Source organism: Choloepus didactylus, chromosome 4, assembly GCF_015220235.1.
Source record: "Choloepus didactylus isolate mChoDid1 chromosome 4, mChoDid1.pri, whole genome shotgun sequence".
NCBI lineage: Eukaryota > Metazoa > Chordata > Mammalia > Pilosa > Megalonychidae > Choloepus > Choloepus didactylus.
This window is the reverse complement of record NC_051310.1, coordinates 122,025,188-122,038,471: the sequence shown is the minus strand read 5'-3', so window position 1 is coordinate 122,038,471 and position 13,284 is coordinate 122,025,188. Positions and strand designations below refer to the sequence as shown.

The following is a 13,284-nucleotide window of genomic DNA, read 5'->3' as shown; positions in this document are numbered from 1 at the left end:
GGTGTGTTTCTCTTTTAATTTATTCTGTTTGGAATTCACTAAACTTCTTACATTTTAAAATTTATATCTTTTGCCAAATTTGGGAGGTTTTCAGCCATTATTTCTTTAAATATTTTTATCTGCTCTGTTTTCTTTTTATTCTCTTTCTGATCTCAGTACACTTACGTTAGACTTTTAAATCTGTCCAGTTTCTCTGAAGCTTTGTTTATTGTTTTCAAACTTCTCTTTCTTTATTTTCTTCAGATGGTATGGTTTCTATTAAAGTATCTTCAAGGTTACTGACTCCTTCCTTTGTCATCTTTATGCTTCTCTTAAGTCCATCTAGTGAATTTTTAAATTTCAGAAAGTGTGATTTTCTGTTCTAAAATTCCCATTTAGTTCTTTTTTGTATTCCCTACTTTTTTTTCCTGTTAGTTCTTCTCTCTTAATCAATTATAAGCACATTATCCTTTACCTCATTGAGCATAGTTGTAACAGCTGCTTTGAAGTCCTTGTCTAAAAATTACGACATCTTAGTCATCTCTGGATTGGCATCTGTCAATGCTCTTTTCCCTTGGAAATGGGTCATATTTTCCTGACTCTTCTTATGTCATGTGATTTTGGATTATAGCCTAGACATTATTTATTTTTGTTGTGAAGAATTTGGATTCTGTGTTATTGTTCCAAAGAGTGTTGAAGTTTTTGTTTTAGCAGGCAGTGAATTTGGTTGTATGCACCTGCACTGTGCCTTGCCATGCCTGTGGTGGGTGGTGGCTCATATCTCAGTTCAGTTCTCTCGGCCTTGACTGCAGACTTTTTCCAGTTTGCTCCACACACATTGTTCAGGGATTGGCCAGAAACTTGAACTAAGACTATATATAGAATTTGGGGTTTCCCCATTCTCTGACTTTCTCCTTTCTTGACTTTCCCTTCAATTCTGGTGGTCCTATTTATCATGAGCTTCTTTTCCTGACTCCTTCTGCCGAAAAGCTTGTGTGTCTTTTGAATTTTTCCCATTGCTGTGCTGCCACTACCATAACTGTGCTGCTTTCAGGATAAATCTGTGAACAGAAACAAATACCTCAAAACAAAAATATAACAGAAAACCGATTCTGTGCTTACCACCTGCTTGAAGTTTTATCTCCCTCCAAAATTTGTCTGTCTTTGTTCAATCTCTGAAGACCATGCAAGTCTTTTTTGTCTTTTGTCCAGAGTTTATAGCTCTTATTTGTAAAAGTCTCAGTTTCTGAAGCCTCACTCCTCCGTATTAGAAGAATAACTCTTCTAATATTTGAGCAAGATAATTGTTGTGGCCTTCCTGATGGGTCTTCTTGTCTTTAGTCTTACTTCTCTCCAATCCAATTTTCACTTTGGAGCCCAAGTGATTGAAATAAAGTCTAGTTTTGACCTTGCTGCTGTGAGAAATGGTCTAAGTTCATTGTCATGGCCTATATAGCCCTTTATGGATAACTCTTGCTCACCTTTAAACTTCAGCAAAGTCCCTGTACTCTACCCAGTGTGTTTGCACAGGTCTGGAATACTCACCCCTTTGCTTTCCCTTCCTGTCTTTTCCTTGGTTAACTTTAGGAGCTCTTCATGGACAATGAAACCCATATCCCTGTTTTGAGTTGTGTCCCCTCTCAGTTCCCCCTTACTATTCTTTGGGTCCCCCTAGCATGGCACTTAACACATTGTCCTATTATTTTGTGCTTACTTGCCATACCCACACAAGACTGAGCTCCTCAAGGCTTGGTTATCTTGCCTCATTCATCTCTCTTACTCCTAACTACTTCCATCCACCAAATTTCACAACCTGCCTAATACTGAATAAAGTTTTTTTTTACTGAATACATTGAATTTTCATAAATATAGAAGTTTATTGTTTTTGTGCTTTGTAGGTGTCTGATATGCATACATAGAGTTCCCAGAAATAGAACAAAGGGTTTTAGGCAACTTGCCTACTCTTCTACTATGTACCAGTCAGGGCATATTTGCTAACCTTGTCTTCTATGCCCCTTAACTATAGGCCCCAGATACAGCATTCTTTGAAATCCTCATGATTAAAGTCTTAACACTGAGAAGGGATAAGGCGATAGAGTTGCTAGAGCTTGTTAAGGGCAGGCCTCTTCTGCCTTTCTCTTTCCTTGTGAATGGGAGAATCTGGATGTTGCTGGGAAAGCTGTGTACATAAGTTTGTGTGTGTGTGTGTGTGTGTGTGTGAGAGAGAGAGAGAGAGAGAGAGAGAGAGAGAGAGAGAGAGAGAGAGAGAGAGAGAGAATGTGAATGTCCCGACAGTGGTAAGTCAGCACCACTCTCCCATATAGAGCATCAGGTGATTGATTCAGATTGCAGAGATCTGTCATGGTGTGTCAGCTCCTAGAGAAACTAGAATGCATTCTTTTCCTTTACACCATTTCTTATTTATCAGGAAGGATCCATAGAACTTGACATCCTGCGGAATGCAGGTTTGTACAGGAACAAACCTTTGCTCCTTGGAATCACCCATTCAGAGCAAGAGCTACTGTGCTATAACCCAGAAGGCTTCTTACAAAACAAATGAGCTTCTGTTTCCAAGAACTTTTAAACTTGTGTGTGTCATCTAGTATCTTAGAATCATGCCTCAACTTAGCTCCATCTGAAAAAAAAAGAAAGACAAATGCTTTAATTTTTTCTGTTTATGCAAATAATGTGCTCATTGTAAGATATATATACATATACTTATTCAACAAATATTTATCAAGCATCTCCTACCTGCCATGCTTTGATTATACAGACAAGAAGATAAACATGGTTATTGTCTCATGAAACTTTAGGTATGCCTTAAAAACATATTTAAGAACTTTTTGGAAAACATCCCAGAATCTCAATAACACAGAGATAACCACCATTAATCTTTGTGAACTTTTCTTAGGTTTTGCTCTTTGAGTTCCAGGCATCATAACTTCATCTTTTTTCATTTTAATATCGTCAACTTCCTTGCTCCTTTGTCCTTTGTATCGCTCATGGGGCAAATTTCCAATTCCTGAGCATCTAATCATCGAACTGTGTAATAGTTGGCTTGGCCTGAAATAAAACTATTCGGAATGCTAATTTTAACCTCAAGGGGCTTGTTCTACTTTATATGTTTGGGATTCTGAATTTTTCACACCTGTGAAATACTGATTATGAAGTCATAGAGGTATTTCCCACTAAATTAAATTAATAGACTTGTTTTATAGTTTAATGAGTGGGTGTTAAAAGTTGAGTTGAACCTTATTTATGATAATGCCATCCATAAGAGACTAGTTAAATAAATAATATGTATTCATACAATAGAATACTGTGAACTCATTAAAATAGTTTGTTGATATAAAAAGAAAACTGATAAACATGGAAAGATATCCAACGGCAAATTGTTGAGTGAAAATAAAAGCAGATTATAGTATAGATTAGGAAATTTAGCTGGCTTCTATTTATGTAAAATTGAATGCATATGTATATGCATGCCCAGAGAGCTGTCTGTAAGGATTCCATTGTTTAATAAATATTTCTTGAATACTTGCTGTAAGAGGTGCTCAAAAAATACACTGTGATATGTGTCCATGCCATGGGGGGAAGTGAGAATACCTGTACATTTTATTATGCGTATTTGTGAGGGAATATACTTGCTTTACTAAAAGTTTTCTTTTTCTCACTTATAGAATAATGAACTCCAAAGCAGGTTGGACTATTTAATGGAAACCCAGCCCAAGAGTGAAGTGGAAACCAGAGAGATTGGAGTGGGCTGTGATCTTCTACCCAGGTATTTAGGAATTTCCTGTTTTTCTGGCTCAAATTCTTCTTTGACTCAGAATACTTCACTGGGCTGTTATTGCCAGAATTTCATTCTTTCTATCAAAAATATTTCTGCAAAGCTAAGTGGTGGCTGTTGAGGGGTCTGACTGGTTTCTTTGGGAGCAGAGGCATTGTTCAGGGCAGTGGGGATAGTGAAGGAGAGAGCTGGGAAGCCACGTCAGAGAGATCAGTGAGTGCATGCATTTGTTCATTCATCTGTTCATTCAGCAAACCATCTGGGACACATCTTTCCTGTGGCAGACCATTGTGATACAGAGAGGAAAGGGTTTTGGTTCCTGCCCCAGAGTGCATTATGGAGGAAGTGGCAGATATGTAGACAGACATTCATACCAGTGTGAGAGGGACTTACAAGGTGCTTTAATAATGTGGAGGAGGAAGGACCTCAGTCTTAAACATTAGTCCATTCCCCAGTACCATAACAGGATTGTTGAACCCTGGATCAGAGTCATAAATAAATGGTCTGCTTGAGTCATGAGCAGATTTGATAACTATTACCTGGTTGGTTGAGTTGCCTTCCCAAGCTAGAGGACCGTTCAGGTTCCACTGCCCCATGCAGTGGTGCCTGGGTCTCTCCCCACTTGAGGTGAGAGCCCATGATCCTAACCTGCCTTGGGTAACTAACCCGCTGGCTCTTATTGCTCAGAACTGTGCTTGGTCCAAAGAGAACGTGAAGCAAGTTTACAACCCTGATTACATGGGGCTTGTGATTTAGGTAGCAAAGTGATAGAGTGCCTGGCACATTGTCTGTAGGAGGGTGTATTACCATGTAATCAGAGGCATTTGTGTGTGTTGTATTAGGCATTAGTAGCCCAGCAAAATGTAGAATCCTGGAACTTTGAATGGTACACCTGGCGGGGAACAGTGATAAGCTGATCACCAATCTGGGGTAGGGATTCTCTGGTTCTAACCCTACCTGCCAGCAGCAGGAGGCCTTCAGGCAGGTCTCTCATCCCTGAGGTCTTGGTTTCCCAAACTACAAACCAGATGATTTCTCAGGTCTCTTCCAGCTCTAACATTGTCCACAAAGCCTCGTTTCCCTCCTTATTATTTTTATTCATTACTGATGTTTTCTTTTTTTTTTTTTCCTTTTTTTTTTTTTCCATTAAAATGAGCCACTTGCCATTCTCAAAGAATCTACTGAAAGCAGCATTAAGCTTTCTTGGTCAGTGTTCTCTTGTACATTGCTTGCCTTCTGGTAAATGCAAGACAATTTTATCATCCCGAAATAATTAACAGAAAAAAAGGAAAAGAAAATGTAAATAGACTCTGGGTCTCATCAGTGTGGTGTACTACGTACAGATAAAAATATAGCCACCAAAAGAGATGATTGATCATGTTCAGGGACTCCTGAAATATAAATAGTTTGGCTATTTCCCTCCTTTTTTTTTTTTTATTTTTCAAGGACCAAGTGACTTAGTCCACACTAATTGCCCACATAATATATCTTGTTTGGCTAAAATGGGTACAAAACTATGTCTGAAACCAATAAATTGTTTGTTTTGTAATTCCCACATTTTGGCTTAAAACAAGCTTTTCAATTTGTATGCTGAAGTATAACCTGAAGCAAACTTTCATGACTAAGTTAGGAAGCCACAAAGCGGTTTTCATAATGGAAGTGCTGACAGACCCTTAACTTACGACCACAGTGAATTTGGAAGCCACTTCAGTATCTAAAAGCAGCTTTTCTATAAACGTAACATTTGGTTTCCCCCAGGATCCATCTTAGCACTTTAACTACCAAGGTCAGTCAGCAGAGGAAATGAAAACTACATATCCGCATTTCCGAAAATGCAGAATAACATTTCATTCGTTTCCCCACAAATATTTATTAAGTGCCTACTACGTGAAAGGCATGGGTCAAGTGTTGGTGGTGAGGAGCCCGGGATCTTTAGAGATAACTCAGTGCGGTGGTTTCCCAGCTGGGTTTCTGGACCTGCCTCGCTCTGGGCTAGGGCTTTGGGACAGGCCTCGGGGCACCTTGGGGGATGATTGGGTTTAGTGTGGGGCTGGCCTGTGGGACCCCCACCCCCAAAACAACCCAAGCAGCTCATCCTTTAGTCTCTTTTATATATTGAATTCCAAGTAAGATTTCCTTTGAATACAGAGATTTATGGTCACATATAAATTAGAAACCACTGGTCTAATTTAATCCCCCTGTTTTATAGATAGAAAAATTGAGGCCTAGAGAGATAGAGTAATTCCTTGGAAGCCACACAGCCAGGATTAGAACCAGGCCTTCTGAGCCCTGGCACAGAACTCATGCTACTATATGGCCATATCATTTGTAGGTTTGAAAATAACACATAAGGAGAGAGTTGCCAAACTGGGCTGCGTATATTCTAACAAAATTCCTGGTTCTTACTTTGACTTCTTATTTACATCTAACTGATGAAAGATTACATGATGTTTTCCAGAATATATTTTAAATTGACTTCTCCAGAATGTTTTAGATCAATAAAATTATTGAATTAAACCTCAATTATGCAGAAGAATTTTGTTCTCACTCACCGTTCTTCCCCCGTGAAGAACTCACAGTGTGGCCCAAGCCTCAGACTGCCTGGATTTCATCTCCTCCTCAGCCAACTGCTGACAAGGACAGCCTTAGACAAGGTATTTCATCTCTCTAAAGCCTCAATTCCTTCATCCTTAAAATGGGAATGAAGATGATGCTGTCAAACCTCATAGCATTGCTATGAGGATTAAATGAAAGCAGGTATAAAGCATTTACCATGGTAACTGGACTGAAGTTAAGAACTTAAATAATAGTGATTATTATTAACCAAACCAAAACTTTGATTTTACATATAAAACACTGTATCAAATATAAGTGAATTTTGGCATGCTAAGACAGTTTCATGAATTTAATTTTTATTGGTGGTAGGTAGTGATTTTATTAAATGGTTGATAGCCTAATCAATTGCATAGTGCTTCAGTGTACACTGGGCTCTTTAATTAAACTGTCAGTGTTGTAAAACCCACTAGACTGTGTAAAAGTCTGGAAAGCCCAGTGATGGATGAGGCTTCTGTCAGCTGAGATATCACAGTGGTTGCAGGGAGTTTCAAGCACCCAGCACAAAGCTTCATTGTAGAAGAGCATGTCACCTATACTCATTTCTCCTTGTACCTGCAAATGTTACATGCTGTGCTACTGCTGACAGCATTTGACTTACAATTAAAACTGCTCTATTTTTTGTCTCACTGAAAAAAAATCTGAAGCCAACTTTTGTTTAATTACAGAGTCACTGAGCCCCTCTTAGAATCCTGCCGCATATGCCCCCCATTTCCCCTGTCCCTACTAAGACTGTGAGCTTCTGGTGGACAAGGACCCTGGGTTCCCATCTCTGAATCTAGCACTTAGTGGATGGTCAATAAATGTTTGTTGGATGAATGAATGAAAGTTGCACACCAAGTTCTAAGACTTATGGCTTTAGGTGGCTAATCTGTATTATGGTGAATTGATTTAATAAAGGCCTTGGAAGAAGAAGTGCTTGTTTATGTTTTACTTCTTTGTGTTTATTATTTTCTTTATGTCTCCACACTGGAATGTAAGCTCCATAATGGCAGGGATTTTTGATCATTTCAATAATTTCAGTATCCCTGGGGCTTACAACAGTTCCTGGTACATGGTAGGCACTCAATCATGACAGTCCTTCCCAGGTAGAAGAATGCCTGCTTCTTACCCTTGTAGGATGTTTCTCTCTTGATTCTCTTCCTATCTCCCTAACCCATCTATTCTGGTTTGCTAATGCTGCCATTATGCAAAATACCAGAAATTGATTGGCTTTTATAAAGGGGGTTTATGTGGTTACAAATTTACAGTCCTAAGGCCATAAGAGTGTCCAAACTAAGGCATCAACAAGAGATTACTGTCACTGAAGAATGGCCGATGGCATCTGGAACACCTGTAAGCTGGGAAGGCACATGGCTGGCATCTGCTGTTTCTTTGCTCCTGGGTTGCATTGCTTTCAGTTTCTGATTCCAGTGGCTTCCTCTCAGAATCTGCAAGTCCTCTCTTAGCTCCTCTGGGGCAAACTCTGGGCTTCATCTTTTAGCTTAGCATCTTTAAGCATCCTTCTGTCCGCATCTCTAAGCATCTCTCCAAATGTCAGCAAGCATCTAGGTTTGCTCTTGAGCTCTCTTAAATACTCCGTTGAACCAATCAAGACCCATTCCAAATGGGCAGGGTCCACACCTCCATGAAAATAATTCAGTCAGAGGTTCCACCCTAATCAACAGACTAATCAGTCTGCCCCCACAAGATTGCATTAAAGAACATGGCTTTTCAGGGGGACATAATATATCCAAACTACATACCATCCTTCTCCATATCCTTTGATGGCTTCTCCTTCTCGCTGGTTCTATCTTTGTTACAGTAGGTCCTACAAAGACTGCATCCAGTCTCTTAGCTTTAACTCTTGTCTCCCTTTGGCTGAGCCACAAGGTAATTTGATCCTCTTCTCTGAATTCAAGTCCTTATTCCCAGCTACCCCGCCCCCCTCCCCAGCTGGTGTCAGCTTGATCTTCATGCTCACCATATTCAAAGATGAGTGCATCATTTTTTCTTCTAAGTTAGTTCCTCATGGTTACTAGTTAAAACACTGGCTTGGCAGTCAGACACCTTGCTACATCTGCAGCCTTGGCCAAATTCCTAACCTCTCTGAAATTCAGTTTCTTCACCTAGAAAATGAAGATACTGATAGTAATCCTTCAGAGGCTTACTGAGATGGTTAAATGAGATAACCTGCATAAAGTACCCAGTTCAAGTGTCTGCATTTCCATATTTCTATAGAAATAGACTTTCCTTGTCAACTAAGCTCAATATTTTGCAGTCACTTTTGAGCCCTCAAATTATTTTGCTCTTGGAGTCATCCATACAATGCTGTCTTTCCTTCAGGACTTGCTTTATACCTTTCCCTTCCTACTGCCACCAGCTGAGTTGGGACCGGTAATACCTTGTGTGTACTCGACTCAGTACCATCTCCCTGACTCCACTTTCTCCTCCTCAAATTCTTTCCTTCTTTCATCTAATCTTGTGTTACATAAATTTCTAGATAGCAAGAATCTTCTCATAATGGAACAAGGTGAGAGGGAAGGGCTGGGGAGGGACTCACTGTTATTTCAGTGGTTTTTTAACACCTATTTTTCAAAAACATCCTATAGATTGACTTTAAAAGCTTAATTAAAGCGATTGAGAGCAATTTCAGGTCCTCCAGCCTTCATTCACAAAGAAAAGCAAAAAACAACAAACCAGAAGAAAAGACTTCTCTTCCTTCTGCTACTGAGTGACACTCAGTTTCCAGCAAACTCATAAATTCTTTCATAATAGGTACAATTCAATGGACAATATTCCACATGGTCATAAGTACCTGGCACATAGTAAGTACTTTAAGAATGCCTGCATTTTCTTATATTTCTATTGCAGAGGAGAGAACACAAAGTTGCTTCTCTGTCAGAGTTTTATTTGCTGATTCTGTTGTCCCCCCAGGACCTACTCCTTTATGAATTAATAAAAGGTTAACAATAACCTGAATGTTTTAAAGAAAATCATTGAATTTCAATTCTGTGGTTGAAATCATTTGTGTTCTTGAAGTCCTGTTATTTTCTAGCAATCAACTAAATTAAATACTCTACTTCCTCTTCTAGCCTGTTTTTGAAACCCAGAAGGTCCACTTTTATAAATATTTCTGTACTTTATGGGCTTTTAGGATATTGTTACCAGAGACCATTTCTGTTATGTGGAATTTTTCACAATGGTTGGCACAAATTGCCATCTGGCTTTTGCCCCGGCACTTCACTACACTGCCTGGTCAGGTCACCAAGTTCCCCTGGATTGCCGTGGATTTCTGTGCCAGGTGTCCCTGGAACCACACACTCTCTCCAAACTCCCTCATCCCCTGGTCTCCTTTGTCATTCATTTGTTGAATGATTGCTATGTGCCCAGCCTGCGTGAGCTGCTGAGGTCATGAAGATGAGTGAGATGTGATGTTTGCCTTTAAAGAAATTGAGCCTCCCGAGGAGACAAATGTGTAGACCAGTAGTGCAATGAGTAGTGCAATAACATACCCTGTGGTGTGTTAGAAGCCTGACAGTGATTTTCAAGGTGTGTCTGATGGGGGTGGGGGGCTGGAGAAAATATATTAAATCTCTTGGGAGAAGACATGTGACATTTAGAATTTCCCCCATCCTTCTACTAGACCCCTTTAAGAGGGTGTCACCCACCATATTTGAGTTGAAAATCACTGCAGGGTAGTGGGATGTGTTGCTGATGAGAAAGGTTAGCAGAGGTGAGCCTTGTGGAAGAAGGAAGTTGAGCATCACTGCTCAAGGAAGCTGGAAGTACATAAAGAAAGGAATGATTATTTCTATCATTGGGGTGAGAGTGGGGCATGCTGGTGGGGGTGGGGGGTTCAGGGAAATCATTCTGTAGCAAGTAATACTTGGTTTGAGTCATCGGATGATACGATTAGGGAAATATTCAAGGCAGAGGGGACAGCATGAGAAAGGCAGAGAGATGTGGGGCAGCATGGTAAATGATGGAAACTCTATGCTGCTCTGCAAATCTAGACAGGAGTTATAACAGGAGATGGTGGAGAGGAGTTTGGACTTCATCCAGGATGCAATAGTGAAACTTGGAAGGGTTTTAAGAATAGGAACATGCTCTGAGGAACATGTCCATTAGTGGCTCCTCTTCTGAATCCCTTAGCAAGACACCCAGGAACCCTCTCTTCCTGGCTGCATCCTATCTTTCTTGTCTCGTTTTCTGCCACTTTCCAATATGGACTCTGCTCCAGTGGCACTAAACGTGTCTCTGTTCCACAGCCATGATGTATGTGTTCACCCTTCTTTGCCTTTGCACATGCCATCCCCTCTTACTGGAATGCCCATCTCCTCCTTGCCTGCTTGATGGATGCCACTCTCTGATCTCCTGCTGGCATCTCCCAACTGGTCAAAACCAACTGGAAGGTCAAAGGTGAGGGAGCCATTGATTCCGGCCTTCCGTGTCAGCTTCCCAGGGTGCAGAGCATGAGGAGAAAAGGGAGATCTGGATGGGCAAAAGGAGAATAGCCAGCACAGTTCTCATATCTCTATCACTGTACCTCTCCCATTTTATTAAAATCATTTATGTATGTATTTTTCCTACCAAATTATGAGTTTCTTGAATGCATATTTTATACTTTCCTGAATCACTGATGCCTAGCACAACTTTGAAAGTTGCTGAAATCATGCTCCCTTCAGTAATGTTGGCATGAAATATTAAACTGCATTAGAGTCCTTTTATTTTTAAGTGCTGAAAATCCGTTTCCTGGAATTGTCTTAACACATGAAGTATATGAGACTTTGTTTCATCTTCCTGACCTGCTTTTTCTCATTTCTCAGCCAAACAGGCAGGACTCGTGAAATGGTGATGCCTTCCAGGAACTACACCCCGTACACGAGGGTCCTGGAGTTAACCGTGAAGAAAACCCTGACCTAGGCTCTCAGATGAGTGTCCTTTACCACCGGATAAAAGCCCTGGAACCCTGCGGCTCGAAGTCTGGAAACGGTGACTGTTGCTTCCTCATGCACAGAGCTTAAGCCAGAATGGAAATTGCTGAGGTTCTGATCCACTTGCAAGACAGGAAATTGAAGATGGAGTGGGAGGGCAGGGAGGAGAGGTAAACCAAAGTCATATTTCAAACACCCAGCCAGCGTACACTGCTGTACTATATCGTTTGTTTTGCACATAGACACTGAAATTCTGTCAGGAGAATTCCCTCACAATTTATTTTATGTTTTATTAGACTTTGGTTGGGAAGGGCATTAATTTGAAATTTCACATTATTTGTGTCAGGACGATTTTTTACAGAGTGAAGGTTTTGTTTACCCATAAAAGTATTAGAGGTGGCATTTCTCCGGAACAGAGAAGTGTATCTACAAGGAGCGTGGGCACCTGTAGAAACCTGACTGGGAAAGAAAGAATTACCAGCATGCACTGTTCTGTTCTCTGGGTCCCAGGGGTCACTGCAGATTTTGTTGGAGCCACAGTTAGAGACGGTCCTTGTGTGAGCCAGACTCCCCAAGCTTCATTCTGATGCACCAATTGCTTGGTGTTAATTTGTGCCTTACGCCTTTATTGGGCCGGCTGAAATCACTTTATTTGTTCAACCTGTGATTTTTTTTTCTTTCTCACTTAACTTAAAGGAATTTTGTATTATGCAGAAATGTCAATCATTTAATGTTTTCAGTATCAATTGGTGTTTTTATTAAATAAGTGAGTAATCTGTGCATGCTCTACTTTGGTATTATAACCCATGTTACCTATATTTAATAAATACCATATATTTTGTTCTACTGATGCCTCTGTGTTTCATCCCTGACCAAGTTGAAGGGGAAGAGAGCAGAAGCGGGCTCTGGAATGAGTATGAACATCAGTTCATCGTGATCTTTCAATTAGAACAATCTGTAGTAACATTTATAACCATAAGACACTATGTATGTGAGTGTGTGTGTGTGCATGTGTATTTTTAATCCCTGATATTTAGTTAACTCACCTTCTGGAAAGACTAACATTCTTTGGTTACAAAATGCAAAAATAGTTTTTCCTTTTAAAACCTCCCTCCCTTGTGCCCAAGTCCCCCTAACACCTCAGAAAAAAGGGGGTGAGGTCCAAAGAAACTCAGTTGAATAAATCACTGTGAGTCAGGAAAGTATGATGAGGAAAGTGCATTCTTTAGAGCCAAATTTGTATTTCAATCCTGACTTGGGTCCTTGGGCAAGTGATCAAACCTCTCTGAGTTTAGAGTCTTATCCTCTAAAAACTGAAGATAATCATACCTGCCTGTTAGGTGGTTGTGAGTAGCCAACGAGATCACACACTCAGAGCCACTAGCATGGTGCTGGGTGCATACACAGTTGGGCTGATGTCATTCTGTAGGTTTGTTTGAAAGCACTTGACTCCTGGTTCCCCCATATGGAGGTGTTCCAGGAGTGAGAAAACCATGTTCTGTGGCAATCACCAAGGAGAAGCATTTAGGGAAAAGGCAGGCCTTGGGACCAGGGACCAGGGAAGCCGGACTCAGAGAGTGGCAGAGGGTCTGAGAAGCCCCCTGTGCCTCTGGATCTGGTAGCAATTTCTAAATGAAATGCAACAGCTCAAAGAATGTCAGTTTTAATGAAATCAAGGCAGAAATGAAACCTGCTCTGCAAATACTTCCTCATTCCCTCCCTTCTCTATTTCTTAAAACAAACAAGAAAAAGAACTGGAAAATTTAGTGAGTAATTTTAAGTTTAAAGAATTTAAATGATGCCAGGGATCATCCTACAGCACTAGAGATTGTCTCTATCTGAGTCCATTGTATTTTTTCGTATCTTCAACATACAGAGAAAAATTCTAAAATTATTTGAAATATTCAGAAAATTGATTAAAGAGAATTTCTAGTTAGAACTTTATGAATCTGCAAGAAACCGAAAGATGATACTTTGACGTCTTTT

General features: G+C 40.2%; 1 protein-coding gene across 2 annotated transcripts in view; it reads left to right on the top strand.

Moving 5' to 3' along the window:
• Window positions 1-12,144, top strand: part of LOC119531961 (myocardial zonula adherens protein) — a 90,573-nt gene extending 78,429 nt beyond the window's left edge. Inside the window, exons 12-13 of one of the 2 annotated variants that reach the window (XM_037833856.1) lie at window positions 3,660-3,760; window positions 11,191-12,144. In XM_037833856.1, coding sequence (XP_037689784.1) covers window positions 3,660-3,760; window positions 11,191-11,287 — 198 coding nt within the window. In that variant the 3' untranslated portion in view covers window positions 11,288-12,144. The remainder of the gene's footprint in view (window positions 1-3,659; window positions 3,761-11,190) is intronic. The other variant, XM_037833857.1, reaches the window with a different exon arrangement.
• Window positions 12,145-13,284: the final 1,140 nt, after the last annotated feature.